The sequence below is a fragment of the Trichomonas vaginalis genome, chromosome III (assembly GCF_026262505.1).
Source record: "Trichomonas vaginalis G3 chromosome III, whole genome shotgun sequence".
Lineage (NCBI taxonomy): Eukaryota > Parabasalia > Trichomonadida > Trichomonadidae > Trichomonas > Trichomonas vaginalis.
In genome coordinates this window covers 5,126,569-5,154,522 of record NC_067205.1, presented here as the reverse complement: position 1 = coordinate 5,154,522, position 27,954 = coordinate 5,126,569, and the positions used below count along the sequence as shown (strand labels likewise).

Below are 27,954 nucleotides of genomic sequence, written 5' to 3'. Positions count from 1 at the left end.
GGAAAGAAACTGAAGTCTGAAGGTTTCGACAAAGAGTTAAAGAAGTAGCACAAAATATGACGAAAATAACAGATGCAGCAACGAGACAGGCAGTTCAAAGTGCCTATGACGCCGTTAGAGCAACTGTTGTGAAAAGTCAAGAAAAAGAGTTACAACAGACCAAAACAGACCTAGTAAATGCTTTCTTAAAACGAAAAGTCAGGTAGGACATTACGCTGCAGATGGAACATATGTGCCAGCTGGTGGAACTTATATACCAGCTGTTGGAATTTATATACCACCAAACCCTCCAAGAGAAGCACCTGCACCAGGACTACCTAAAACATTTACATCGTCACATGGACACAGACACAGGCATGCACCAAAACCAACACAACAACCAACACAACAACCAACAGTTCAAAACCCTGCACAACAACAACCACAAACAGAGCAAGGACATAAAAGAAGTAGAGAACAAGGAAACCAAGAATTCTTAAAAATGCTTAAAGAAGACTATGGTTACCCAGATACTATTGACTTTAGTGACAGATATAAAGAAGCTATTCGAAAGTTCAATGAAGGAAATACTGACCCGAACCTATTTAGCTTTATGGCTCAACACCAAATCGGATATAATTTCAAACCTGGAAAATACAAGCTCGCAAAGGGATATGATTTAATAGCATATCATCCAAATGACATGAACGAATTTACTCCGAGATATTTGGTGTCAGAGCTAAATGACAATTCAACTATCTTCATGAAACGCGTAAAAAATAGAGACGGAACGAAAGAACAAAGGCTTATGAATGCGAATGACTTAAATAGGGAACTTGTTGAAAACGGTCTCGGAATATATGAATGCCAGCAGATGAGGTACAAAGAAACTCCACAGGAAGAAGTTCAGATACAACCAGACATGGAAGAAATAGTTCAGCAACAACAGCTAGAAGAGCCTGAAGGAAACGAACAAGTCCTTCCTTTGGAAACTAACTTCACAAACTAGATGAAGATTTGGAACAGCCGAAAAATCTTGACCCTCAACAAGAGTATGCGGAGAATATGGAATATTTCCAAGAGTCTAAAAAAATTCGGCTGACATAGTAGAAGAATATCGAAAAATGTTTGCCGACATACAAAAGACTCCAACACCAGATGAAAATATTCAGCATAAATGGAAGCATGAAAGAAAATGTACACAAATACAACAACCCTTTTTACTTACGAGCATTTAACGTTCAATCTTCGGATGAACTCGGTGAAAATAAAAGGTTAAATTTCAAGAAAAACATATAGAAATGAAACATTGTTTAAAGTTCATTCAGAACCTAGCCAAGATGGAAACAAACCTACTTTTGTTTCTGCAGACGATGGAACTAAACAATGAGATGGGGTTCATAAAGCTAACCCGGAATAGGTGGTTCATAAACTTACAACCTCAATTCCAAGAAGTTGTAGACGCAATGGAAGTCAATGGTGAACCAGATATAGCTGGTATTTTCAGCGCGGCTTTAATGCCATTGAAAGATATGAAAGATGCAGATATTTTGAACCAGTATGAAATGAACATGGCTGATGGAAATATAACACCTGACGTTCTAGAACATTTATCTCAAAGAACTACACAGAACCATAAAGATGGTATATTTGGTGAAGAGTTTAGAAAGAAAGTTAGGGAGGGAGAAGGAAGAGAACCTATTGTACATGACCTTGCAAACGAAAGTTTACAAATGTCATAAAAACTTACTTTGCAGACAATGAACTGAGAAGGGATGAATATTTAAGAAAACTCAAATGGACAGTACCAAATGAAATGTTAGTATTGAAAACATGTTCCTTGACAAAATAACCAACTACAGAAATAAACGACGCAAGACTGAAAGATTGGGTAAAAGCTTTCCCATTCACAAAAGATATAGTTGGTAACATGGAAAGAAAACCAGAATGGCTACAAAAACATATATTTGGAAACGAGCATATTCCATATGGACAGGCACTGTTTGAAGAGCTTGAACCGGAAACTCAGGACAGAGTCATGCACAACAATAAGCGACGACTCAAATACAAACTATGACAAACTCTTTCTAGGATATAGGTTACCTGAGATGGCGACGACCAGAGCCAAAAGGCAAAAAAGGGCATGGAAAATTTGCAACATACTAGATGAACATGAGGCCAAAAGATGCAACAACTTGAAGCAGAGGCAAGTTACCAAAGCGACACCAAAGAAGAAGAGTAGAACAAAGTGAAAGTAGTGAAGAAGTAACTTCATCTAGTGAAAGTAGTGGCAATGAAGGAAAAAGAAGAGTTAAAAACTCAGTCAGGAAGAAATAAAGCTTGGTCCACGTGGGTTCTATTATGACACATAAACCCAACTATTCTATATTTTTACCCATATGAAATGTACGCCGCTCAGAATATAACGCAACAGTTTTGGATGCCATGAATGGAAAATGTTTCCGAATGGTATAACGAATGCGACAATGCCATTAGAAGGTCAGAAATAGTTCCTGGAACTTACGAATATACAACTGCTGTTTCTTATGGAAATGTAGGTGAGTTTGGAGAAGTTCTTCAACAAACAGTAGATATTGCTTGCGACAGGTTTCATATAATTTCTATTGACAACTCTTTCTTATACGTGGAACAAGACATTGAAATAAAACCTTCTGCCAAGTTGTCTGACAAGAAAGGTTGCAATGGAATTTTCTATGTCGGATACCAATATGCTCCAGAAGTTTTCATGGGATATAAGATATATCTAACTCTGACTTAGTTCAAACAGTAACATGGGCAAACTATGAATGGTTCGCTTTGAGAAACTCAGTACAACCACAAGCTAGAGAACAAACAGACCAGTATGCAACTATTGAGAAAATAAGAAGACTTGACCCTAACGTTCCAGGAGTTATGTTAACCTTTCTGGACAAACTGCAGCAGCATAACCAAAGTAAAATTGAAACTTAGAGTTCCTTTGTCATCTTTCCTCATCTTCAGGTTTTTAAGATACTTGCCAAACTGGGCAGGAAAAATTTCTATCGAACTTACTCCAAGCAAAAATAACTTAGTCATTGCACCAACACAAGACCCATTCACTCTTACAGAAGTAGTGGGAACTGGTGGAGCCAAGTTCTGTGACTTTTGCAAAGACAAAGTTGACTTAGACTTTGGTTTCTCAAACCTCAACACTGAAGTAAACTACTACTTCAATGCTGCTGGAAAACTGCTTGGGACCCAGTTAAGTTCACATGCGAAAAGTTTGAATGCAAGAGAATAGAAAGCAGACTTGCAGTCTATATGTTGGACCCAGATATTTCAAATGCTTTAGCTGCCAAATATATTGCAGTTCCACTTATGTTCCTATACACCAAATATCTGTCAAAGACTTTGCAGGTGAAGTTGGAAACCAAAGTGCTGACCCAGGTGCAAGAACAGATATTGCTTTAACAACTGCAATGAAACATGCAGATACTATGTTTTGTACTGTTTCAGACGAACTATAAATGACTATTCTTGTTTCTACAACCCCGGTATTAAATATCATATAAACATAGATGGCAAATACTATCCAAGAGAGGAATATTCTACAGTTGAGGATATGAGGTCATACAACTTGACATTAGATGCTATGAACTTTAACAAAACTTCACAACAACCATTAACCCTGAAATGCAAAGTTCTATTATGGCCATATGTGAAAGTATGGACCCATACAGGAGCTCAAAACACTCAATATACAAATGGAGACCGTTCAAACTTTTGGCTTGGCATTCCATTTGCTGACTCAGAACTTATGGTGGTATTTCAACTGTTGGTACAGTTCAAAATACAAATATACTGGTGACAGAGACGGTCCAGATGAATTGAAAGCAAAGAAGTTTACAAAACCAATAGCACTTTTCACGGAAGATGCTCTTTTGAAGATTCGTTCGATGAAACCTGCTGGGGCTCCTCAGATTGGTATAACGACAGCTTCCATCGAGCAGATTTTGGCAGCAGGTCAGTAAGTTGTTCTTGAACTGACTTCTCTCCGTCAAATATTGACAGTACGCCAGTTTTGACATAGTATTGTATTATAAACTTACCTTTAGAAATATCTGTAAGTTTTGTTGTTATATTTTTGTCAACGTCAAGAACTTTCACCATCTCGGTTATACCAACTTTCTTTGCTTTATGAAAATATTTTGGTTCAGCAAAGACTGCTATTCTATAACATTTTCCATTGTTTGTATAAAGAACTACTCTGTCAATGAACTTGTATTGTTTGTGTGTGTAAACTTTGTTTTGCTTCAATTCGAAGAGATAACTCAAATACGTCCATCTTTTTATTCTAAGTAAAATGTCATTTCCGAAAAATAGAAGCGTAAGTGTTTCAAAAGGTTTAATGGCGGTGGCAGATGTGAAGTTAAATTCACCAACTCAAACAAACAGTCAAAGTGTTGTTGTCAATGTCAAAGAAAGAGATGTTGAAGTGGGGAAACCATACGAAGACGAAGATGGTATAACAATAGTTCCTGTAAAAGAACAACCAACATACCCTGAAGTTAGCAGAGACTTAAGTTCTGTTGCAGATATTCGAAACGACTACCAACAACTTAAAGACAAACTTAAAACTCAGGAGAAGATTTGTCAAGCTTTGGGTATAATGTTAAACTTGGTTGAGCACAACCCTGTAAAAGTGAACTCATATGTCATCGCACCTCATGAAATTTTGAAAGAACTATTGAAACTTTTGACAGAGGCAGACGATATAAACATCAAAGAAATAGAGCCTGACATTGCTTGCTGTGGTGTTTCATATAATGTCATTGACAAGATATACGTTATGAAAGGAGGTGAAACCTTGAACTTAAAATATAGTTTCCCAGACGTCATAAAAATATTTGACGACCACAACATTTCATTAAAATTTACTTGCTAAGTAAAAATGGCAGAAGACATAGTGGTTTATACTATTACGACTAAAAACCCTGAGTCATATAATTCTATAACAACAAACTTACAAAGTCCTCAAGGACGATATTGTAAACTGACCTTAAACACGATGACGACTAAAGCCTGTTTTGCTCTTTTGACACCAGAAGACTTTGTGTTGTGAATGGTAAAAAATACTTCTTTGAAGATACTTACTCAGATATACCACCAACAGGTTTTGTTGACTTATTTAATACTTTAAGGACGGATGTAACATGTGCTGCAACTAGAGCAGGTTTCATTATGTTTGGATGTCCGACTGAGTTTAGTATAAACGATATGAGCTATAATACAAAACTTATATCTGGTTTTTACTACCAACAGTTTCCTATAACAGGAAAAGGTGTCATACAAGGAATGTCTGTTCCATTGACTTTAAGTACACCTATTTTATATATTGTTTCAAACTTAGGTTCAAAGTGCTATTCGAATGTCGACAGAAACTACTATGACCAAAAGATACTCATGCGTATAAACAACACTTTCTCTGCTGGTTTGCCTATTGTTCATTCGAATGCAGAGTTTTCAGCTTTAGTAAACTCAAACACTTTAGCAAACATAAACTTAACCTTAGTTGACGCAAACTTTGTTCCTGTAAAACTTTTATGTCCTATGTATTTGTCAATGACGGCAGAAAGTTTCGAATTGGAAGATGCAACTGGTGAAAGTATTGTACTACAAGAACAACTTCAACAACAAATAGCTCAAGAACAACAAATGGAACAAATGCAACAACAAAGTCAAGAACAACAAATAGCTCAAGAATAAAAAAAATATTTTTTTTTATTTTTATAAAAAAATGTACAGAATAGACGTTTCAGATTTTTATGACTTCCAAGCGTTCAGAAATATGTGTCCATTTAGAGACTATAACAAAGCAGTCGAGAATTTGAAACGTTTAGTCATTTATGTCGACTCTGCCCAGAATGTTATGTCATGAAAGAATGGATGTTGTCTTTAACAAACCTAAAGCGACAATAGTTCAGAACAAGAATGTAAACAGAAACTTAAGAAAATAAAAGTCGTACAAGTTGGTATGAGATGTTAGATGCTTGGGATATCTTATTGTCAAAGTTAGAAGATTTTTCAGTTCGTGGTATAAAGTTCTATACACCTTCTCCAAACTTCTATTCTATCTTCACTGGATATAAATACGAACAAGTAGAATGGAAAGAAAATGTTATAGAAGCTTGGTTAGACCATGTCAAAGAAATTATATGCAATGGAAACGAAAGAGTCTATGAGTATCTTATGTTGGTTTGCAAACATCTTACAACATCCAAGTGCTAAAAATGAAACTGCTCTCATCATAATAGGAAAACAAGGAACAGGTAAGAACACTTTCTTTACAGATATCTTATGCAAACTGTTAGAAGGTTATTCGAATCCGAATATGACAAACTTAGAAAACATCTGCGGTAAATTTAACTCCTCAATAGAGAATATGAAACTTATAGTATGTAACGAACTTCAAAGTATAGATACAACAAAGGTTTTGAACTCGGATGCTTTGAAGAGTCTTATAACAGACAAAGTTGGAGTTGTTGAAAGAAAATATAGAGACCAAAGAGTTTGTGAAAATGTTGCAAACTTCGTCATGGTTTCAAACAACGCCGTTCCGATGAAGTTAGAAAGTTCTGACAGAAGATATGTAGTTGTCAGAACGTCAGAAGCTCATATGCAAGATACAGAATATTTTGACGACTTAGCAGAAACTTTGACACCTAACTTTTACAACCACTTGTTCTCATATTTCATGACATTAGATATTTCAAAGTTCAATCCAAGACAAATTCCACATACCGAAGAGAGACAAACATTGTTAGAAGCAAACAAGAGTGTATATGAACTGTTTATAGATGAGACTAACTTTGAGTGTTTAGATGAAAGGTCATTGTACGATTCGTATAAACAGTATTGTCAAGAATATGGTTATATGACAGCGTCTAAACGAACATTCTTGGCAAATGTCAAAAGTCTTTTAGATGTTCAGAATGGTGTATATACAAAGAAAAATTTTTCTGAGTAAATTTTAAAAAAAATATTTTTTTATCCGATAGAAAAGATGGCGAAATTCATCTCAGTAAACAAGTACATGTCAGGACTTAAAGAAGAACTAGACCCATTCACATATTTGAATGTTTACTTCTACCATTTTGAAAAGTCTACATTTGACAAAGTTTGGAACATCGAACCAGTTAAGTTTGCTATTGTGACTAAAAATGGTGCGAAATTTGAAGACTTAGACATAGAAGGTTTGTTAACAGTCAAAGAAAGTTTTGACAGAAGGTTTTCAAACCTTAAAGAAGGCAAAGCATACAAACTTGTTATACCTTATGAACCAAAGAAAGCAGACGACTATGAATATTATGAGTCTAAGATAGTTGAAGTTCAAGGTAAATTGGGTAAAAAGATTTTAGAGTCTAAGCCGGTGTTTGCTCCTAAAGAGGAAGAGAACATTGACATTGACCCAGAAATGTTCTAAAAATAAAATTTTATTTTTACATGTCATATCTCCCCTTCTCTGGAACTGGTTCTTTCTTCTCTTCTTCTACTTTCTTTCTTTCTTTTCTCTTTCTTCTTTTCTGGTGGAGTTATGTCAAACTTCTCAGAACCATATTTTTGTAAAAGTGCTTTGTCATTTAATAGCTCTTCTATTCTGTTTTCTATTTCATTTTCAAGAACAGCGCATGTGTCTTCTTTGCATTCTAAGAAGTTTTGTTGGACTTCATCTCTCCAAGAGGCGTCATCTCTGTCAACAAGTCTGTCATTGACAAATTTTAAGACTTCTCTGCTTAATGTTTTATGGTTCTTGTCATATTCCCAGAAACAGAACTTTAGAACAAATTCACCTTTCTTGTTTACACTATGTAAGATTTTATGGTCGACAGATGTTTTGCTGTCGAAAAGCTTGTCTCGAATATAGATAGCGAAATCGCTAGACATTTTCTAAAAGATAAAAATTTTAATTTTTCTAAAAATATGTTAGAAAAAAAGTTTGCTGACATTGACAAAAAATTTGAGAATGTTTTAAATAAGAACAAGAGGAAGTTAGAAAATGCTCAGATAAAACCCATACATGACAAGTTCTTATTTGCTCAGAATGGTATAACAGGTCTAATCGCACCACCTGGGTCGGGTAAGACTTTCACTTATCTTAAAATGGCTGCACAACAACAAGAACTAGATGAGAAGAACCCATTCTATGAGTTAGTAGTCATTTGTAGTACTTCTGGTCAATTTGACCAAACCGTAAATTCGTTCAAAGATATTATAAAAAAGTCTAAGTTAGTATGTATAAAAGACTCTGAGTTGTTGGATTGGATAAAGAAGTACCAAAGAAGAGTTTTGAAGTACAATGCTATAAATGAGTATGTCAATTCGAGGTTTAAAGACCCAAATGAGGAAATGCAGAGAATATTAGAGAAGAAACACTTCAGAAACAAACAGAAAGAGATAGAATACATTTCGAAGAAATTGCAATCTTACGATTGGAAGACTTACCCTCATAGGTGTCTTCTTATCTTAGATGACTTTGCTTCTCATCCTTTGTTAAAGAATAGAGAACAAGACATGTGTCGAATTCTTAAGAAGCTCAGACACTTTAACATCTCAGTTGTCATTTGTGTACAGACAGCAAAGAGTTTAAGTAAGGATGTAAAGAGAATACTTACTGACATTGTACTTTTCCCCGGATTGTCCGAAGACGATTTCATGGAACTTATGAAAGAGTCCATGGCAGGTAAGTTTGACAGACATGAACTATGGGAGAAGTACAAAGTCATACAAGACCCTCATACTTCTTTCAGAATTCATATCTACGCAAACAAAGTTCAAATTGTAAAAAGTCAAGCTTGAAAAATGTAAGTGTTTGAGTCTTAGTCTGCTTGTTTGAAGTTGTCAAAATACTCTGTTATTTTTTCTTTCAGTAGCGGTAAGTCTTCTTTGAATGTAAGTATTGTACAACCTTTGATGTCATAGTGTGTTTGAGGTAACGTATCTTGAACTATTTGTTTCACATCTTCATTTGGTGTCATTGAAATCGGTAAGTTTTCGCGATAGAACCAATTTCTGTCAGATTTGTAAATCTTAGCAAGGTCGTAAAAGCTTTTGTTGTTTCTTCTGACTAAATGCAACATAACCATATCTCTGTCTTCTTCATTTTCCATCTCTTCAGTGTAAATCATATACTTATAGTTCTTTTCCTTTCCTTTTGGTACCGAACGTGGTATTCTTTTCTGTATGTTTTTGTCTTTTGCTTCAAGCTTGTTCTCTAGCTCTTCACGTTCTTGTCTATGAAGTTCGTCAAGAAGTCTGCAAATATACCAAGCATAACGAGGCGAAGCCCACATTGCAACAGCATTTACAAGAAGTCTATGTACATACCAACCTCTCAAACCATTTGGCAAATTTTCACGATTTTCATGAGTTTTAGGCGAGTAAGATTTTTTACTTACTCGCTGTTCTTCACTGTTTTCAGAAAAAAGTATGTCTCGCTGTGCTTCGCTCAAAAATTCTTGTGTGCTTTGGTTCCTAAACCAGTCTTGTGGTTTCTTGGTATCTGGTGCAAAACATGCTGTCAAAATACTTTGCATTTGGTACATGTCATCTTTGACCGAACGAATGAGACGTAACTGTTTGTTAAACTGAACCCACTCGTATTCTTCATTTATAGCTTCATGAACGATAGCAGTTGTTGTGTTCTCTGTTGTTGACATTACTGTCTTTACATACAAAATAAAAAAAATATTTTATAAAAAACTAGCGTTATTTTTTCTATCTTAAGGAAATGTTAAAAATTCATGGTTACATATGTGAAAAGAAGTCACGAACAAATGAAGTCCATAAGATTCAGCACAAAATTCTGAATCGAATGGTGTGTCATACATGTCAAACCGTCAAGAATTGAAGGAGATACGAGGCTATAAAGATTTTGGATATTTTCTGACACACACCCTGAGGGAAAAGTGACAAAACACGACGATAGAAAAAGTGACAAAATTGAGAGAAAGTTGTTCCCCGACCAAAATGCAATCATGTTGAAAAAGTGACATTTGTAAAGTTGGACGATAGGATTTCCTGAAAAAGTGCAAGACTTGTCTTGAATCAGGACAAGATTTGTCTTGAAAAAATACAAGACTTGTTCTGAAAAAATACAAGACTTGTTCTGAAAAAATACAAGACTTGTCTTGAATCAGGACAATTGTTCTCAAATTTGAGAACTTTACAAGAAAAACTGACTAAAAAGTGCAAGTCTTGTTCTGAATCAGGACAAGATTTGTCTTGAAAAAATACAAGACTTGTTCTGAAAAAATACAAGACTTGTCTTGAATCAGGACAATTGTTCTCAAATTTGAGAACTTTACAAGAAAAACTGACTAAAAAGTGCAAGTCTTGTTCTGAATCAGGACAAGATTTGTCTTGAAAAAATACAAGACTTGTTCTGAAAAAATACAAGACTTGTCTTGAAAAAATACAAGACTTGTCTTGAATCAGGACAAAACTTTACAAAATGTAAACTTTACATAACCGTTTCTATCGTACATGATATTTAGTTGACATTGTAAACTATCTTCATGTAAAGTATGGCGGTTTGAAACCGTCGGGAACCTTCACTTTTTTGACGAACTTTCCTCAGCAATTTTTAAATTTTGTGAAAACTCAACGGTTTGACACGTGTCATATGTCATTTTACTCAGAATTTTGTGCTGAATTCAGCAAAAATAATTTTTAGGTGAAGAGGTGAAGCCCACATTGCAACAGCATTTACAAGAAGTCTATGTACATAATATCCTCTCAAACCGTTTGGCAATTTTTCACGATTTTCATAGAGTTTTGGCGACCCCGAAAAAAGTCTGGGTCGCTGTTCTTCACTGTTTTCAGAAAAAAATTAGCGTTATTTTCTATCTTGTATAAAAGACCAAAAATAAACGCTTTACATGTATTTTTCAGCAACTTCGTCAAATACTTTTATAGCTTTCTCTATCTCATCTACTTCGAAAGTTTCTTTACCTTTCGTGGGAGCACCATACCTTTTCTCAAAAACTTCAAGTAGTTCTGTTTCAGCAGCTCTCATATCGTTAACGAACACAACCTTAACTCTATTGACTGTAGAGTCATATCTTTGAGTTATATTATATGTTCTTCCTATCTTATATCTCTTTGTATTGAAGTCCTTCGGTTTCTGAACGATGTAAAGTAAGCCCTCACTGCAACGTTCCGTATCGAATGAACCATATGTTATGAAATTATATCCAACAACTGGGTCAATCCAGAACAAAACTACTGGTATAAGACTTTTGTCTATAAGATATGCTGTAGTTCCATAGAATCTTACCGATATCATAAGCTCAGGATTTCTTGTCAAAATTTTCTGAGTAGAAGCAATTCTAACCCAGTCCTTTGTTTTCTTTCCAGATGGAGATATAATGTCTGACAAAGAATATTTGTTGTATTTCTTTGAGTATCTTACGTTTAAATCACCTATTCTAACTATTTTGGTCTCATTGTCTATCTTTTTAACTGTTTCAAACTCAGTGCTTGTCATTTCCTGTTCTTACATACAAAATAAAAAAAAATATTTTAAAAAAACTAGCGTTAATTTTATTTTTTCTATCTTGTATAAAAGATATGATTTCATAGAGTTTTTTTTACGATTTTCATGAGTTTTAGGCAACCCCTGTAAAAGTCGGGGTAGCATTTTTTCACGATTTTCATGAGTTTTAGGCGAGTGGTTTTTTTTTACTACTCGCAATTTTTCACGATTTTCATGAGTTTTAGGCGAGTAAGATTTTTAACGTACTCGCAATTTTTCACGATTTTCATGAGTTTTTTTTACGATTTTCGTACGGAATCTCTATCCTCGATTTTCCTGGGGTAGCAAACATATGAGGAAATTCATGAAATTTGGTCATTTTTTTACGATTTCAGGGATTTTTTTTACGAAGTGTCAAAGTTCACTTCGTCAAAAAATACAGTTATATCATGAAATTTGGTCATTTTTTTCAGCAAAAATATATTTTAGGCGAACCAGGTCCCTCGGTCCCTCGGTCCCTCGGTCAAATGAACTTCTCTGAAAAAGTGTGACAACATGACATTTTGACAACAGTCCAGGAAATAGACTTCATCGTCAATGTTTTGTCATGAATTTCATCGTCAATGAGCGTAAATCAGACAAAAATATATTTCTACCATAAAGTTTTACAAGCGTTTTACATGGTATATGTTGTGATGGTTCATGACTTTAAACAGTTTTGTAGCTTCTATTTCTTCACGAAGGATATCAAAAGTTTTAACTATGCCGAAGGTTTCTTTATATTTCTTCTTGACATCTGAAAGAAGGAAATCGTCAGCAGTTGGATAGTTTTTGTTCAGAAATGTCAACATGTCCATTTTATCTTCTGCTGGTTTCTCTACTTCTTTCTTTAAGTCAGCATAGTCGTTTCGCATACGTTCTATCTCTTTGACGGAGTAGTTATATTTCCTTGTTGCTGCTTTACATTTTGAACATTGTGGGTTCATTTTAGCATTATATTCTGAAACCTTACCTGCAAGTATGACTAAGGCGTAAATGGTTTTCTTTAACTCAAAAGTTGCTGGTTTTATCTGTTGGTTCCATACCTTACCTCTTCTATCTTTATCTCTTATCTGCAAGACACATTTTGCAACTAACGAAACAAAGTTGTCGTAGGTCTTAAACTCGCCAGATTTGTATATGTCAATGAAATATACCATATCGCAGTCTTTGTCCATGACTTTGTGGTTGCAATGAAATCCAAGAAACTCATAGTTTACATTACGTATGAACTTCTTGGTTTCTACTGAGTCAGTTGGTTTCACTTCTATTTCATCGAATTCAGGAATTGTAAGCTTTTGTTGTTGTATTTCAGGAAGTTTAGGTAGATGTTCCACCAGGTCCTGCATTTCATAAAGATACTGTTCATTTGTTTCATCTTTTGCACTACAGTCTAAATCTCCTTGGAGAAGTTCTTGCTTTATCTTCTGGATTTCTGTTTCGAAAGTATATGAAGAAGGAATGAAGCTTTTCATCTCTACTAACATTGAAGTTGGGTTCATGACTAACGAGTTTGGTGCTGTTGTTGCTGACATGTTCTTACAATAAAATAAAAAATATTTTTTTAAAAAAAACTAAAATATATTTTTGCCTGATTTACGCTCATTTACGATGAAATTCATGACAAAACATTGACGATGAAGTTTATTTCCTGTGTTGTTGTCTAAATGTCATGTTGTCACCATTTTCAAAAAGATGTTAGTTGACCGAGGGACCGAGGGACCGAGGGACCTGGTTCGCCTAAAATATATTTTTCAATACTTTTTCAGCACTTTTCCGTAGTTGTATATGAAAGACAATTCGAGATAAAAGTCGTAGTACAATGGAATAATATGCTGCACACCGTTTGTTGTGAACCAGACTTGAAAGTCAGAGAAACTGTTACTAGGTGGTTCGTAGAATTTAGAAGCAAAGTCATAAAAGTCCTTACTGATACATAGAAAACTGTTGTTGCTTGAACTGAAACTTGCATGACACATAACATTTTGAGGGTCGAACACGTTTCTATAAACTGTCAAATCTGCTGGTGGGAGTATAAATTTAAATGGACCATCTGGTGGTAATGGTTCGTTCTGGTTTAGTAACCGAAGAAATTGCGCCCAAGAACGTCTGTCTACTCCCCAATATAAAAACTCTGTATCTCTTGGAGGGTTAATTTCAATCTTTTGAAATGAAACTGTGGAGTTCATCTTGTCGTATTCTAGTTTTAGATAGTATGTTCCATTTAGTAAAGAGTGGTATTTTTCTTGAAATTCCCAGTAGTATTTGTTTATTTGAGTTTGAAAGTCATTTAGAGTTTTTTCAAGACTTTCGTCTGAACGAATTGTAAAGATTTTCATTTCATCAAATTTTTCTATTAGACCATCAGAGCCTTTATACTGGCCATGAAAATATACTGCGAACATGAATGCATTAGTTCTATTTGAAAACAAAACTCTTCTAAATCCTATTGCCTTTGCATCTGAAGGACTTTGAAGCCAGCGAATTGGATAGTCAAATCGATAAGCTCCGGATGAAATTTCTTCATCTGATATAGTCCTACCAGCGTTTGTAAAGATATAGTCTAACGGTTTTGTATCTGCTACTTTTGTTCTTTGTTTTTCAACCTGAAGCATTTTATATATGTAAAAATATACTGTTTTAAAAACGTTTTAAAATGGTATGCCATATAGCTTCTTGAATTTGTTAAGAAGTATTTTAACGTTTTTTCCATCTGTATCTCTAGTGTTTACATAAGCATAGCCCGCCTTAGTAAAATATACTTGTAATTTCCTATAGTTTACGCCGGTATAAAAGTAGAAAGAGTCTTGTTCTTCGCTATAGTAGTAAAACTCAAACGTATGCTTACCATAGTCTGTAATTTCAATTGTTTCATCTTCTAGTTCGTCGACAAATTCGAATACAATATCTCCAATTTTGCCTTTGTTCTTACTGTTTTCAGAACAAGTGACCCAACGCAAGTTTTCAAGTCTATTGTCGTTTCTTATATGGTTTATATGGTCTACAAAAGGTAAATTGTTAGGGTTCGGTATAAAATGAGTTGCAATGACAACATGTTTAAAATAGTTTTTTCCACCCATCCTCATAGTAGCATATCCTTTATTCCCCTCCCATCCGCTTAAAACTCTTTTTGTCTTTTTGTTTCTGACTTCAAATGACTCACAACAGTGAATTTCATATTTCTCATCTAACAAACAAGTTTCCCAACGGTCTTCTCCAACAAACTCAGCGTACATTTCAAATAAAATAAAAAAATATTTTTTTGAAAAAATGTTTTAAAAATGGTATGCCATTTCATATTTCTCATCTAACAAACAAGTTTCCCAACGGTCTTCTCCAACAAACTCAGCGTGCATTTTTATAAAAATAAAAAAATGTTTTTTCTTTACTTTACATAACCACCGGCTGCCATAAGTCTTTGACGCCAACCCATACCAGCTAATGAAGGTTGGCTTGGTTTAGTCTCCAGACTAAACTTTGGTTTTGGTTTATCTTCAGTTTTTGGCTTCCCTTCTTCTATTGGTTTTTCGTCACTTTTCGGTTCTGCTGACTTTACCTCACTTGCTTGAATAGTTGTGTCGTCAACATCTTCATAAATATCATATGCCATCTGTTTTTGTTTTCCTTTCAACTTTTTGTGTTTGTTGTAAAGTTTAGAATATTTCGACTCTAAGTCAATGAGATGTTCTATAATGAACTGTTGGTCAGTGAAGTAAACTTTCCCATCTGTTGTCTCTTTAGTTCCTTCAGACTTCAATATTTTATTTGTGAGAGTCTGTTTCTTTTTGAGATACTTGCCGTTCCATTTTTATGAAAAGTGACTTTGTAGTTAGGGTTTGTATTTCCAGACCTCACACTTTCTATTATTGAATTTTTCTCTTCATCTGTAAGTTCTTTGACAGGTTTTGACAATGGTTCTGAACTTTTTGTTTGTGGTGTCAAATCTACCGTTTCAACTTCTTCGGTCATTTCATCTCAGTAAAAAATTTTAGTTTGGTTTGTTTTCAACTGGTTGTTGAGGTTTTTTAAGTCGGTCTAAAACTTCCTGAGGTATAGGAAGAACTTGACAAACACGTTGTGTAACTGCTGGAAGCCGACAAATCCATCTTGAGCCCATTTGTCTCAATGCTGTATTGTTCATTTCATCTCAGTAAAAAAATTTACATTCCCCACGTTTGAGGCGGTTGCGGTTGGTTGTTGTTTACCCACTGTTGTGCATGGTTATATCCTCTGTTAAAGAATCTTTCACCTTGGTCCATATAGTGCCCTGCTTGGTTATAGTAGTCATTTGCTTTGTTATAGTAGTTTCCTGCTTGTCTTCCTACATTGTCCATCCAGCCTTGAACTTTTCCTCTTGTTTCAGGATTTGGAATAAGATTTGCTGCATCTCGTGCTACATCCCAACCTTTCTGTACGGTTTGTATAATAGGTTGCGCTTTCTCTTTAAGTATACCTAAAGTACTCAAAATCTTCCTTCCAATTCCAAATGCACCTCTGGCTATTGTTCCCACTGCGGGCAAAAATCTAGATGCGACTCCTGCTAATGCGCCAAATAAACCCATTTCTTATGGGTTAAAAATGACGAATTCAAACAAGGACCCGTATGTTTCTAAAGCGACAAAGAAAGCACTCATGGTAAAAATCTTTAGTTCAACACCAAATGCTTGGTTTATGGATATCTTGGAAAACATTCCGAGGTATAGAGAAGATGGACCACCATACTGGCTAATATTTGTCGGTCAAAACACAAGATACTGTGAAGCCATACCATTACAGTCCAAAAATATTTTAGATATCTTAGCAGCTTTGACAATATTCGTTGACAAATACCATCCAACAAAACTGACATCTGACTGTGAAAGTTCTTTCAAATCAGACGATATTAAAAACTATCTGCGTTCAAAAAATGTAAACCAATATTTCATTGTCGACCAAAACCATTCTGCTCTTGGTGTCATTGACAGTTGTATAAAAATCTTAAGAGACTTAAATCAACCACAAGGTGGTGAGGTAGATGAAATGTCATATGACGACAAGTATAGACATTTCTCCATGGCAAAGATGAGACAAGTTTTAAATATTTACAATACCCGTAAACAAAAAGGTTTGGGAAACCACTCCCCCGAAGAAATGAAAAACAACCCCGACTTAGAGAAAGACTATATATTTAATAGTTTAGTCAAAAGAGACAAACAAGAAAGAATGCCAGGCTTCAAACTTAAGAAAGGTGACAAAGTAAAAATAGAAATACCTAAACGCGACCCATATGAAAATACTATTGACTATGACAACAATGGGAACTCGACAGGTACTCGCATTCGTGTTCGTAAAAATAGAAGAAAGTATACAAGAGAATATTATGAAGTTTTAGGCAAACATGGCAAAATGTACAGACTGCAAGCAGAAGATAAAACTACTATTGTCAGACCTCGTTTCAAACTTGTTAAGGTTCAAGGTGGTATACTTTCAAAGACAGTTCCTAACAAATATAAGACAACTCCTGACGAATATGCTAAAGAAGTTGAAAATGACGACTAAGCATTTCTATACCATGCGTAAACTGTCATGTAAGGTGGCATGTAGTCTTTACTCTGTCCCGTTGTTTGCGTATACCCTGTAATGCGATGTGTATGGCTTCCTCCTCCCTGAGTGTCATCCCAGTAACAATTTATAGCAAACTTAACGTCGTCTTTAACATCATATCCTTTACCTTTTGTCATTCCTGTCCAATCCCAATATCTATGCTTATGCCAACCTGCTTCAGCTGTAGTTAAATTTATGTAGTGACTGTGTGCAGGTAGGTTTTCACCTGAAATCGTTTTACTTCCACCTGTTTCCTTTGAAGAGTTTGCACAATACAAAAACCTGTCGACTATTTGAGTCCAAGTTCCGAGACCAAGTACTACTTCTGGTCTGGTAGAGTTCATTGACGTGTAAATAGAACCTATAGGATATAGTGTTTGAAGTATTTCTGTCTTTAACGTTTGAAGCTCTGTTTTGTCAGCTTTCTTATCTAACTTTTCTTGAAGTTCATTTACGTCAGAGATGCTATGTGTATGATGTTTTTGTGGGTATGTTCCTTCTGTCCATGTGAAAATATACTCTTTTGTTGCATCTACATATCCAGCTACCCATGTCGAGTCTGCTTTTGTATTCCTTAACTCTGTAACACCTTTTTCAAGCTCTTTCAACTGTTGTCCATCTTCCATTAAACCTCTGGTATGACTTGAAACCGTTTGTGTCAACATATCTACAGTTTCTTTGTCAGCTTTAAGGTCTAAACATCCTGAAACCCACCCTGTATCGGCTTTAGTTTTTAAAATCTTTGTTGTCCGTTCATTATACCATTCAACCCTTTCTTTAATTTTTTCATCTTTTTCATCCACATATTCCTTATCTGCCTTCTTCACTAACCCACTAGCCAGATATGCTAACTCATCGTCAACATACTCTTTGTCAGCTTTCTTTTCAACATGTTATATACGAAAACGATAAAAACAGTTTGACAGAAAAGTGACAACTTTACGTGTCAAAAATATAAAAAGTGATATTTTATTCATCATTATCTTCTTCATAATTTATTTCATATTCTTCGTCTTACCAACAAAAGATGGGAATGTGAACAATTGCGGGCAATTTTTAGCCATTTTGGCTTGGAACTAGAGCCTGCGAGGTACATGGATAGTATCAGTACCTCACAGGCTCTAGTTCTCTATATGGCGCCGAGAAATTTTGGTGAAATGTGGTCGCATTTCACCAAAATTTTTTCGGCGCCATAGGATGAATTGGAGGGTGAGAGATATTATTTCATACAATACTACTCTCACCCTCAATTTTAATTACTTAAACTCATTCTATTTTTTTGACATGTAAATGTCACTTTTACTGAGATCTGACACAATGTCAGATCTCTTTTTTTCGTATATAAGAGTCAGCTTTGTTGTCAATATCTGCTTTCAAAAGAAGTTCATCTATAGGTTTCTCGTTTAAAGTTCTTTTTGTTGGATTTATACAAACAGTATGGTTCTTACTGTCTTGAAATAGAAACTCGTCTGTCAATGGGTTTAATGTCAGTTTTAAGTTTCCTTCTTTCAATGACTCAGATATCTTAGAATAGTTTGAAAAGTTTGTTGTGTTCTTATTTAGAGCTTGCAAAATGAGTTGTCGGTTGTGTTGTATTTCTCTCATAGACGCTGTTTCTTTCGACATTTTTATTCTAGATAAAATATGCTTTCAATAGAAAAAAAAATTCAAGAGTTGCTACAACTAAACCATTAGATGAACTTTTTACTAACGTAGGTCAAAAGTTTGAGACAGAACCGTAAAGCATGAAGGCTATCGTTTTGACTACCCCTTAAGATGGTTAAGAGACCCATCCGTCACAAAAGCTATTGGCTTTCGTAGAATGAAGTTCATTTCAGAAGCCATACATGGTTTCCCATTTACGGTCGGTTTTGAAGTTCGATACTATAACAAAGAAAAACGTACGTATGAGAAATTTGAACAGGGAAAACTTTTACAAGTGAATTTGCTTGTAAACTTAGAAACAACTCTTCAAGCTTTTCAAGAAAAAATAAACGATATCTATCTCGAATATGCAAAACAGTACAACATTGACGAAGGAGAGTACCATCTCGATATTATATATGACAGGAAAAATGCAACTGTTAAATTCAATAGAATAGAAGACCTTGGAGAAGACGTTTATATTTCTACAAAATATAACAACTTGGCATGGTATAGATTTTTGAGGATGTTAAATCAGCCTGCAGAATATCCAGTACACCCGAACTTTTATGAAGTCGAAAACCCTAATGGAACATATGAAAATGTTTTCGACTCAGATGCTATTATCGTTCATGCTTCATTTTCTGGTGCACAAAACTCTTTTTTATGCTTGGCAAATGACTTTTACGAAAAACCTACAAAGCTATACGAACCGCCGAGTGGAAGTATTTCAGACTTTCAAGTATGGTTTACAACAGATGGAAGAAAGAGAATAGTTCCATTATACCATGCGTTTTACTTAGAACTTAGTTTCATATACAACTACTATCGAACGGTAAAAATATAATTTTAATACGGTTGAGGTGTTGGATTTGGTTGCCAACTAGACTGTGGTGCAGGTTCAGGCTGTTGTATAACAGGAGCTTGTTCTTCTGGTTCAGGGTCTTTAGGTATAATACCAACAAACTGACCTACTCTTTTGCCAATATTTTTGACTCCGTTCCAAATTCCTCTTCCGACAGATTTTATTCCATTCCATATACCTCTTCCAACATTTCGAAAGAAGTTTCCTATTCTTCCAAAGAAACCCATTTTACTATATGTAAAAATCTAATGTCCGCCTAGTCTCTTACGTTTCCTGTTGAGTTCCATAGCATTTTTTAACTGGAGCTCATACATTCTATTTCTCCTCTGGTAGAAAACATATTCCGGGTCAACTCCTGTGTTCGCGTCATCTGCATAGAGTTGTTTATATCCCACTTCAGGGTTTGTATAAAACTCTTTCCATCTCATATTTGCATACCATGGTGGCAAACCTAACGCAGCGTCATTTGACATGGCAGTTTGCATTTGTACATCTGTTGGCACTTGACCATAGTTTGCCATTGCAGTTTGTATTCTAACTTCATTTGGAATATTCTCTGGGTTTGGTTGTCCAGGTTGCTGTGCATTCGCTAAGTTCTGTGCGTCCATTTAATATTAGATAAAAATATCTCTTACGAGTACATATGCTGAACATTTGCAGACATTGGTTCATCTTCATATTCTCTATATCTTTCTGCCACGTCAAATAAGTAAATGACACAATGGAAAAAACCTAAAACAAGTAGTCCTATTTCAAACCACATTTACTTACCAATAAAATTTCTTTGTTATGACACTTTTTCCGGTTTATAGGACCTCTCTCATATTCTATCTTATCGTATCTAAAATCATAGTCATGTATGTCCCCTAACCATCTCATAACACTTTCCAAACCACTTTTATCGGATGTAAAGTAAAAGCATGGATGGTTATGTAAAACGTCTAAAGTTTCTAAAGAGTCTCTCAAAGTCCAGTCTACTTGGTATTGAAAATCCCATGTGTTATAGAACGGCGGGTCCACTATAAAGAAAACATTTTCCTTGTTTTTATATTTTTCATACAACTCTGTCCAACGACATCTCACAAACTCTATACCCTCAGTATATTTTTCTATGTTCTCTTTGAAAACCTTTGTATAGTTAAGATATAAAACGTTTGACATAAGTGTTTCAATGTCATGAACTCTTATAGAACCACTATACAATAGTCTAGAAGATATACTATCCCAGTCAATATACTCTGCTTTTTTCAAAACCTCTCTGACAATATCTTTCTTATCTAATGGTATACGTTCCATCTTACCTATAGGTATCTTTTCTTTCAACTCACTCAATATTTTGTTTGTGTCTGGTATATGTTTGAGACGGTTCATATAGTTGTCGAAGTCATTGCATATAATCTTTGAGTCTGGGAATACGGTATGGCACAAATGAGATATATAGAAACTTCCACCGAACAAATCTACAAATGTTAGACCATTCGGTAGTTTCTTAAGTTCTCTCAATAGAATATCTTTACATCTACTCTTATTTCCAAAGAAGGGTAACGGTGGTTTTGTAAAATTCATTTTATATACAATAAAAATGTTTTTTCCCTGAAAAGTGACAGAAAAGTGACAAAACATCTTCGGGGCTAGAGGGCACGAAGTGCCTGGAAGCCCCAATACCTTTTTTTTTTTTTTTGCTAGGCTATATATTATAGCATATCCAAAAGGCAAGGAAATCTATCAGAGAAGCCTTTTTGACCTATCGTTGCCCTACCTCTGAAATCGAATAGATTTGAAAAGTATAAACAAATATTTGAAATGACTGTTGAATTCATTTTTCCGAACACCCCTATTTTAAAAATAATGACATATATATAACAAATATATATAATAATTTAAAAAAATATAGCTTTAAAATGCAGGGGCAAAAACTATGGCTATACAATTTTGTCACTTTTAAACTTTAGTTCTCAAATAATAACAGGTGTCACTTTTGATAAATGTTTTTTGATTAATTATTCATAAAAACATGTAATTAGTGACTTTCTCGAAAAAATTGACGCTTTACTTCGGCGGTTTTAATGTTTTAATTTTGAGCACTTTTTTTTCTTTTGGAGCAGGAAATAGACTGTGATCATCAATACCCAGAGAGGGAAGTGGCTGATCTTCTTGGATCTCCTATCTTCGATTCTCCCATACATCGTGCACGAAATTTAAAGCCTTTCGTGCTTTCAAATCAAGAAGATTGCTTTTGCTCAGACTTTGAGCCCCTCCCTCGTTGCTGTCCACATCCAACCAATAAAAAGACGAAACGTTCGATTGAAGTTTCAATATCACCCTGTTTGACAAATATCAAGCCGAAAATGCCTACTCGTTCATCGAGCTGTGACCTTATTGCAGAAGCAGGAATCAATAATTATTATAATAACAATAGTCCTGCGCTTAATAATATTCCTACAGAAACAGAAATTTCAAATACCCAAAGCGGACGTTTCAAAATTAGTGTATGTCATAGTAACTCACCATCCGATTTTGTTAAACTTTCCCAGATGTGTACTAAAATTTCAAAATTCTCATGTGATGTCGAAGTCGCCCCTCCAAACTTAGAAGAAGAATTCCACAGATCTAATACAGTAATTCCAAATTCTCATAACTCATGCATTCAATGTGACGATTTAATTCGTTTTTAATTTTACAATTGTTTGTTAAGATGGTCTCTCATCGCTATAAAGTATAAAGTGTAATTATAAAACTCTATCAATGCTTTTATTTTTCATACTGTTACACATTTCAAGATCATATTTCTTCAAAAGCTTCATATTTGTATCAATTGATATAAAAATTTGAATATATTGTTTGGTGACATTGATTCTTCCGGATGTTCGAAGGCCAATTCTAACTCAATTGCCATCATATATTCAACCGAGTTGATAAATACAAATTTTTGATAAATCTGAAGACAACTCTGTGAGTGATAACTAAATAGCAGTAAATAGCAAAACAAAAATTTCCAAAATTTTTTCAAAAATCATTTTTTCATGATAATTTCATTAAATTTGTCATTAAAAACAAGATTTTCGAATTTTTTTGGAATTTTATATGCATAACATATTATTATATTTCATGAAGATATTTATAATCACATTGGAATTTCTTAAAAATGAGATTTTTTGTGATGTAAGGAAAATTTTATAACTGACATTTTACATTCAGAGAGCGCGGATGATATTATCATTTAATTGATCTATTTTACGTCCAATATTCATGACAATAACGATATTATTTATAATTTGCCAATGGAAATCTCTCTCAATATCGAGAAATTTTCTTGGACAAGTTCACCGTTAAGAGATTATGGGAAGCTGAAGGCAGTTCATGTTGAAATAGAAACAGACAATCCTTCATGCATCCAAAAAACGAATAATGTATCAGACTTGATAGATCTCTATTGGAAAGAGAATTTCAAATTCGAAGCAAATTATGAGCCAGCGACATTGTTTTTATTCAAGCTAATCGGTCATACTGATGAAAATGATATAGAACTTGGAAATTCATGTCTCTCAGCCACAAAAATCATGAATTTGGATCCAAACAATCTGAGTATCATAATAGTAAAAGAAAACCCCCATCAAAATCTCTTTATAGGGAAAATTTATTCAAAATTTTACATTCATTACCATGATATTAACTTACTGGTAAAAGATTACATAACTCCTCCTCAAGCTAAGCATCGGCCTTCCATTTTTTTACACGCAGACTTCATCCTTCCTGATTTTTTTGATCCTGACAACTACAAACCTTCTGCGATAAGCCATTCGAAGCGACATCCCGAAAACATTGAAGAAATACAACGAGAAATTAGGGAAAGAAGAGCGCGGGTGAAAACTTTGCCAAAAGTCATTTCCGAAAAATCACCAGTTATTGAGGAAAAGAAACAAATTATTAATGAACAGCCGCAAAATATTACCGATAACAACCACGCCATTGAATCCGAGCATGAATCTTACGATGAATCCCAAGTCGATGACAATGATTCAGAGAAAAGTGACAATACTTCTGATGATAACGAAATAACGACATCAGAAGAAATTGATGAATCATCACAAGAATCTATCGCTGATCAAATTCAAAACGAAAATACACAAGAAAATCTCGAAATTTCTCAGGATCTTGATGAAATTCCTCAAAATACTAATGAAATACAGAAAGTAGACGAGCAATTACAAGAAAACGATCTTACTCCAAAGGAAATCATCGAAAAACAAAAAACAGATGAAATCATTTCCGATGAAACTAAAATTGAGGAACAACCAATCGAAAAATCACCAGAAAATATCGAAATACTACATGTGGATGAAGAAAATCCACAAGAAAATGCTGAAATTCAGCAATTTTCAGAAGATTTATCCGAAGAAGTGAAAATTGAACAAAAACCAAACGAAGAATTACTAGAAGCTGAAGAAATTTCCCAGAAACTCAACGGAATTCCACAATCATTTGAAAATAATTCCGCAGAAATTTTATCAGAAGAAAACAAAGAAAAAGCACCTGACAATGAAGTTAACCCTCAAGAAAATGTTGAATTACAGCCAAATAATGAAGTTCAAATTTCAACAACGATAATTGAAGATAAGGCTGAAAAATCAGAAGAAATCAACGAGGAACAGGTCGAAAATACAGATGTTACGGAACAAATTACTGAAATTCCAAATCAAAGCGAAAATTTGGAAAATATACCAAACATTATCGTCGAAAAACCACAATCGGAAGAGAAACCATTACAAGAACAGAAAGTTGAAGAGAAAGAAGAAGAAAGCTCCCAAGAAAGTGACGAAATATTAAATAAATCTCCAGAAATCAATGACAAATTACAAGAAGAAGATGAAACATCTACTAATGATAACGAGCAACCTCTATTTGAAGAAGAAAAATCACAAATTCTGGTTGATTTTTCACAATTTGATAAATCTGATGATGTTTATGAAGAAACAATCGAAGATACAAAGGTTACTATCTACAGACCACAAAACTACATGATGTTGATTGATGAAATCCAAGTTTTGTTTAAAGATTGTCTCCAGTATCGTAAACTTCCAGAGAAACCACGTCAGGAACAAACAAACAACGATGAAGTTGAGGAACCAGCACCAGAAATCATTGAAAACGAAGTTATTGTTCCTAATGAACAAGAAAAAGTGGAAGAAACAATTCCAGAACAAGAGAAAGTACAAGAAGAAGTACTTGAAGAATCTAAAGAAGATGTATCATTGCAAACAAACGAAAAAAGTCAAATTCCAGAAGAATCTGTTGAAAAAATCGAAGAAATTCAAACAAAAGAAGAAGAAATACAAACAGTCGAAGAATTACCAGAACAAGATCAATCTGAAGAATCAGTCATAAACAGTGAAGAAATCAATGCTGCTGATTCAATATTAGTACCTGTTGCAGAACAACAACCAATTGAAGAAGAAAAGATTTCTAATGAAATTATTTCAGAAATTGAAGAAAAACAACAAGAAACATCATCAAAAGAGATGGAATTTCCTTCAGAAACTGTTTCCAGAGAAATTATACTACCACAAGAAGAAATTAGTCTTGAAGAAGAGAAAATTGAAGAAATTCCACAAGAAGAAGTTAAAATTGAAGAAATTCCACAAGAAGTTAAAATTGAAGAGAAAGAAGAAGAGAAAATTGAAGAAATTCCACAAGAAGAAGTTAAAATTGAAGAGAAAGAAGAAGAGAAAATTGAAGAAATTCCACAAGAAGAAGTTAAAATTGAAGAGAAAGAAGAAGAAATCATTGAAACTCCTTCAGAAGCTAAAGAACAAGAGATTATTTCTGTTGTTAATCAGAAACAAAAAGAAGAAGAAACAGAAGTCAAACAACAGACAGAGTTAGAAGAAGAGAAAGCTGAGACACAATCAGAAACAGTTTCATATGAATATGATGAAGAAAAACAACCAAATGAAACTGAAATTAAAGAAGAAACAGTTTCATACGATCTCAGTGAAAATGAACAAATCAAAGAAATTCCATCAGAAGAAACAATTCAACAAGAAAAGATTGAAGAGAAACAACAAGAAGAAAATGTTTCTAATGAAGAAATCAAAGAAACATCTCCAGAACAAGAAATTATTGTTTTCAATGAAGAAAAGATTACAGAAGAATTCATTGAAACAGAGAAGAAGTTACCTGTTGAGAAACAAACAGAAGAAATTAAATCTATTTCATATGAATCAGAAGAGAATTCATACAACGAAAGTGATTACCAGCATCAAACTGTTTCAGATGCAGTTACTGACACAGTTGAATCAACTCAAGATGAAAACATCGAAATTAAAGAAGAAATTGTTATTAATCCACAAGAAGAAGAGAAAATACCAGAAAAAGAACTTGTTATACAAGAAGAAAAACTTACAGAGAAAGAAGAAATCAAACAACAAGATAAAGATGAAGAAATTAAAATCCAAGAAGAGAAAACTAATATTTCTCCAGAAGAAGACAAACAAATTATTGTTTCAGAAGAAGAAATCAAACAACAAGAGAATGTTGAAGAAAATATTCTTATTGTTCCACAAGAAGAAGAAATTGAGATTCAACAAAATAAACCAATTGTTGTTTCAGAAGAAGAAAAAGAGAAACCAATTATTGTTTCCGAAGAAGAAGAAAACAAACCAATTGTTGTTTCCGAAGAAGAAGAAAAAGAGAATCCAATTGTTGTTTCAGAAGAAGAAAAAGAGAAAACTAAAATTGAAACAAATCATGAACCAGAGATTTCTTCTATTCTTGTCAGTAGAGATCTACTCGATGAATCCAATTACGAGACGATGGAGTCAAATCTGGAAGATTTCGAGCCACAGACATCAGATTTCAAAGTTTCTGGAACAATTCTCAACACGCAAAACTTCGAAGAAAACACAACAATTTATTTCGTTTTCAAGTCAATGAAACTTGGAAAAGAAATAAGAACAAGGCCGCAGAAGGCAACAACATTTTCATACCAGTTCTCTCTAGATGTAGATAAGAAGTTCAAAGATGATTCCGTCCAAGTTTATTTGTTTGATTCGAAGAACAACAGTTTTCTCTCACAACTATCTATTGATTTCAAGAACAAACAATCACACAACATCTATGATGAGCGTTGGAAAGTCGACAAACGAAGAATTGTTAGAATTAAGTGGTGGATCAACCACAAAGTATCTTCAAATCAAATTCACGTTGATACCATTAAAGAACGTGATAATCCAAGAATGTTTAGACAGCCGTACATTTGGAAGAGACCTGATTTCAGCAATGAAGCTTATATTTATTTGGAGAGTGATTTATTCGCATCAGAAGATGATCAGAACAATCCACCAATAAAGAAGAAGAGCAGATTCATCACAAACTCTTCTTCTGATGATGAACAAATCCAAATATCAAAGAAACAGTCTAAAACCAAACAAAAATCAGTTCAAAAAATCAAAACAAACAAGAACTGGAATGATGATGAAGATGATATTATTCTTGAAAACAGAAAATCATCTCAATCAAAATACTTATGCACGGAAGATGATAAAGAGAACGAACTCAGTCTTCCTGACCATAAGAGACACAAAACACCAAGAAAAAGGGAAGAAAATAGCCATAGATATAAAATTAAGTCTCCTGAATTTCATTCAGGAACAAAATCACCCAAAAAAGATACTCACCATCATTCGAATTTACCAACAAAGACATCTGGACCTAATATTCCTAAAAATAGATCAATTAATAACAAAATTTCTGCGCAGAATGCGGAAAAGAAACACCATCATAGCAAACACGCAGATAAATCACCATCTGTGGAAATTGCTCATAAAAAGTCCGATGCAAAGCGAATGAAAAGTGGATCTTAGAAGTAAATAATATTATGTTTTTTTTTAAATAAAGTGTGTTATGTATATCATGAAACAATACTCTTTTTATCTATAATTCGACATAATAACAAAGTATTTGAAAATGATTGGAAGAAAATAAAGTTTTCTTCAAATTCATGCTTTTCATTTTTTTTATGATTATGAAATAATTCAATTTATATTTATTATAAAGAGTCTATTTTCATGGCAGCATGGCAGAAATTTTCGGATAAAGTTTGAGATTTTCTCAAGTTTTCCTCATTTGCCCGTAATGGCTCAGCCTACTAAATGGCGGGAAGCTCTGAATAAAAATTGAATTCCATCAACATTCTCATGCAAGTTTGTCTTGTTTAGATCACAGAATTAATTGCTATATTTTTTTTAATTTTTATAATGATATAATCCAATTAGACAAATTCGGAATATCATTTTCCGTTGAGAATATTTTTGAAAACTTCTTTTGAAATACA

General features: G+C 34.1%; 16 protein-coding genes and 5 pseudogenes across 21 annotated transcripts, besides 3 other annotated features; 9 read left to right on the top strand and 12 right to left on the bottom strand.

Annotated features, from left to right (window-relative positions):
- The first annotated feature begins 56 nt into the window (after positions 1–56).
- Positions 57–1,031, top strand: TVAGG3_0645040 (annotated as a pseudogene). Its single transcript has one exon. A coding segment is annotated over exon 1 (975 nt).
- A 275-nt stretch (positions 1,032–1,306) lies between these two features.
- Positions 1,307–18,005: a mobile genetic element.
- TVAGG3_0645030 lies at positions 2,726–3,989 on the top strand (annotated as a pseudogene). Its single transcript has one exon. A coding segment is annotated over exon 1 (1,264 nt).
- Positions 4,367–4,824, top strand: TVAGG3_0645020 (protein of unknown function, DUF4106 family; the record flags this gene model as incomplete). Its single annotated transcript, XM_051241404.1, has 1 exon — positions 4,367–4,824. A coding segment is annotated over one exon (458 nt), but the record flags the coding sequence as incomplete, so codon positions are not given.
- TVAGG3_0645010 lies at positions 4,910–5,724 on the top strand (annotated as a pseudogene). Its single transcript has one exon. A coding segment is annotated over exon 1 (815 nt).
- TVAGG3_0645000 (protein of unknown function, DUF4108 family) lies at positions 7,022–7,441 on the top strand (the record flags this gene model as incomplete). Its single annotated transcript, XM_051241403.1, has 1 exon — positions 7,022–7,441. One exon carries the CDS (start codon positions 7,022–7,024, stop codon positions 7,439–7,441), a length of 420 nt encoding a protein of 139 aa, XP_051087990.1.
- TVAGG3_0644990 (uncharacterized protein) lies at positions 7,592–7,902 on the bottom strand (the record flags this gene model as incomplete). Its single annotated transcript, XM_051241402.1, has 1 exon — positions 7,592–7,902. A coding segment is annotated over one exon (311 nt), but the record flags the coding sequence as incomplete, so codon positions are not given.
- On the top strand, positions 8,119–8,814 carry TVAGG3_0644980 (protein of unknown function, DUF4106 family; the record flags this gene model as incomplete). The annotated part of the gene is made up of 1 exon (XM_051241401.1): positions 8,119–8,814. One exon carries the CDS (start codon positions 8,119–8,121, stop codon positions 8,812–8,814), a length of 696 nt encoding a protein of 231 aa, XP_051087988.1.
- TVAGG3_0644970 (KilA, N-terminal/APSES-type HTH, DNA-binding family) lies at positions 8,835–9,674 on the bottom strand (the record flags this gene model as incomplete). The annotated part of the gene is made up of 1 exon (XM_001287384.2): positions 8,835–9,674. The coding sequence occupies one exon, from the start codon at positions 9,672–9,674 to the stop codon at positions 8,835–8,837; it is 840 nt and encodes a 279-aa protein (XP_001287385.2).
- TVAGG3_0644960 (organellar and viral DNA polymerase type B) lies at positions 11,142–11,503 on the bottom strand (the record flags this gene model as incomplete). Its single annotated transcript, XM_001326871.2, has 1 exon — positions 11,142–11,503. A coding segment is annotated over one exon (362 nt), but the record flags the coding sequence as incomplete, so codon positions are not given.
- Positions 12,157–13,065, bottom strand: TVAGG3_0644950 (organellar and viral DNA polymerase type B; the record flags this gene model as incomplete). Its single annotated transcript, XM_001326870.1, has 1 exon — positions 12,157–13,065. The coding sequence occupies one exon, from the start codon at positions 13,063–13,065 to the stop codon at positions 12,157–12,159; it is 909 nt and encodes a 302-aa protein (XP_001326905.1).
- On the bottom strand, positions 13,285–14,145 carry TVAGG3_0644940 (uncharacterized protein; the record flags this gene model as incomplete). Its single annotated transcript, XM_051241400.1, has 1 exon — positions 13,285–14,145. The coding sequence occupies one exon, from the start codon at positions 14,143–14,145 to the stop codon at positions 13,285–13,287; it is 861 nt and encodes a 286-aa protein (XP_051087987.1).
- TVAGG3_0644930 (His-Me finger endonucleases family) lies at positions 14,182–14,766 on the bottom strand (the record flags this gene model as incomplete). Its single annotated transcript, XM_051241399.1, has 1 exon — positions 14,182–14,766. The coding sequence occupies one exon, from the start codon at positions 14,764–14,766 to the stop codon at positions 14,182–14,184; it is 585 nt and encodes a 194-aa protein (XP_051087986.1).
- Positions 14,916–15,499, bottom strand: TVAGG3_0644920 (annotated as a pseudogene). Its single transcript has one exon. A coding segment is annotated over exon 1 (584 nt).
- TVAGG3_0644910 (uncharacterized protein) lies at positions 15,519–15,671 on the bottom strand (the record flags this gene model as incomplete). The annotated part of the gene is made up of 1 exon (XM_051241398.1): positions 15,519–15,671. One exon carries the CDS (start codon positions 15,669–15,671, stop codon positions 15,519–15,521), a length of 153 nt encoding a protein of 50 aa, XP_051087985.1.
- TVAGG3_0644900 (uncharacterized protein) lies at positions 15,691–16,092 on the bottom strand (the record flags this gene model as incomplete). Its single annotated transcript, XM_051241397.1, has 1 exon — positions 15,691–16,092. One exon carries the CDS (start codon positions 16,090–16,092, stop codon positions 15,691–15,693), a length of 402 nt encoding a protein of 133 aa, XP_051087984.1.
- Positions 18,003–18,066: a mobile genetic element.
- Positions 18,067–18,186: 120 nt separating this feature from the next.
- Positions 18,187–18,295: a mobile genetic element.
- Positions 18,296–18,757: 462 nt separating this feature from the next.
- TVAGG3_0644860 lies at positions 18,758–19,604 on the top strand (annotated as a pseudogene). Its single transcript has one exon. A coding segment is annotated over exon 1 (847 nt).
- A 2-nt stretch (positions 19,605–19,606) lies between these two features.
- TVAGG3_0644850 (serine threonine-protein phosphatase family) lies at positions 19,607–19,849 on the bottom strand (the record flags this gene model as incomplete). Its single annotated transcript, XM_001326867.1, has 1 exon — positions 19,607–19,849. The coding sequence occupies one exon, from the start codon at positions 19,847–19,849 to the stop codon at positions 19,607–19,609; it is 243 nt and encodes an 80-aa protein (XP_001326902.1).
- An 18-nt stretch (positions 19,850–19,867) lies between these two features.
- TVAGG3_0644840 (uncharacterized protein) lies at positions 19,868–20,230 on the bottom strand (the record flags this gene model as incomplete). The annotated part of the gene is made up of 1 exon (XM_001326866.1): positions 19,868–20,230. One exon carries the CDS (start codon positions 20,228–20,230, stop codon positions 19,868–19,870), a length of 363 nt encoding a protein of 120 aa, XP_001326901.1.
- A 139-nt stretch (positions 20,231–20,369) lies between these two features.
- Positions 20,370–21,188, bottom strand: TVAGG3_0644830 (phage tail repeat-like family; the record flags this gene model as incomplete). The annotated part of the gene is made up of 1 exon (XM_051241396.1): positions 20,370–21,188. The coding sequence occupies one exon, from the start codon at positions 21,186–21,188 to the stop codon at positions 20,370–20,372; it is 819 nt and encodes a 272-aa protein (XP_051087983.1).
- A 519-nt stretch (positions 21,189–21,707) lies between these two features.
- Positions 21,708–22,601, top strand: TVAGG3_0644820 (uncharacterized protein; the record flags this gene model as incomplete). Its single annotated transcript, XM_001326865.1, has 1 exon — positions 21,971–22,297. One exon carries the CDS (start codon positions 21,971–21,973, stop codon positions 22,295–22,297), a length of 327 nt encoding a protein of 108 aa, XP_001326900.1.
- Positions 22,602–22,726: 125 nt separating this feature from the next.
- Positions 22,727–27,795, top strand: TVAGG3_0644810 (uncharacterized protein; the record flags this gene model as incomplete). Its single annotated transcript, XM_001326864.1, has 1 exon — positions 22,904–27,484. One exon carries the CDS (start codon positions 22,904–22,906, stop codon positions 27,482–27,484), a length of 4,581 nt encoding a protein of 1,526 aa, XP_001326899.1.
- Between the last annotated feature and the right edge of the window lie 159 nt (positions 27,796–27,954).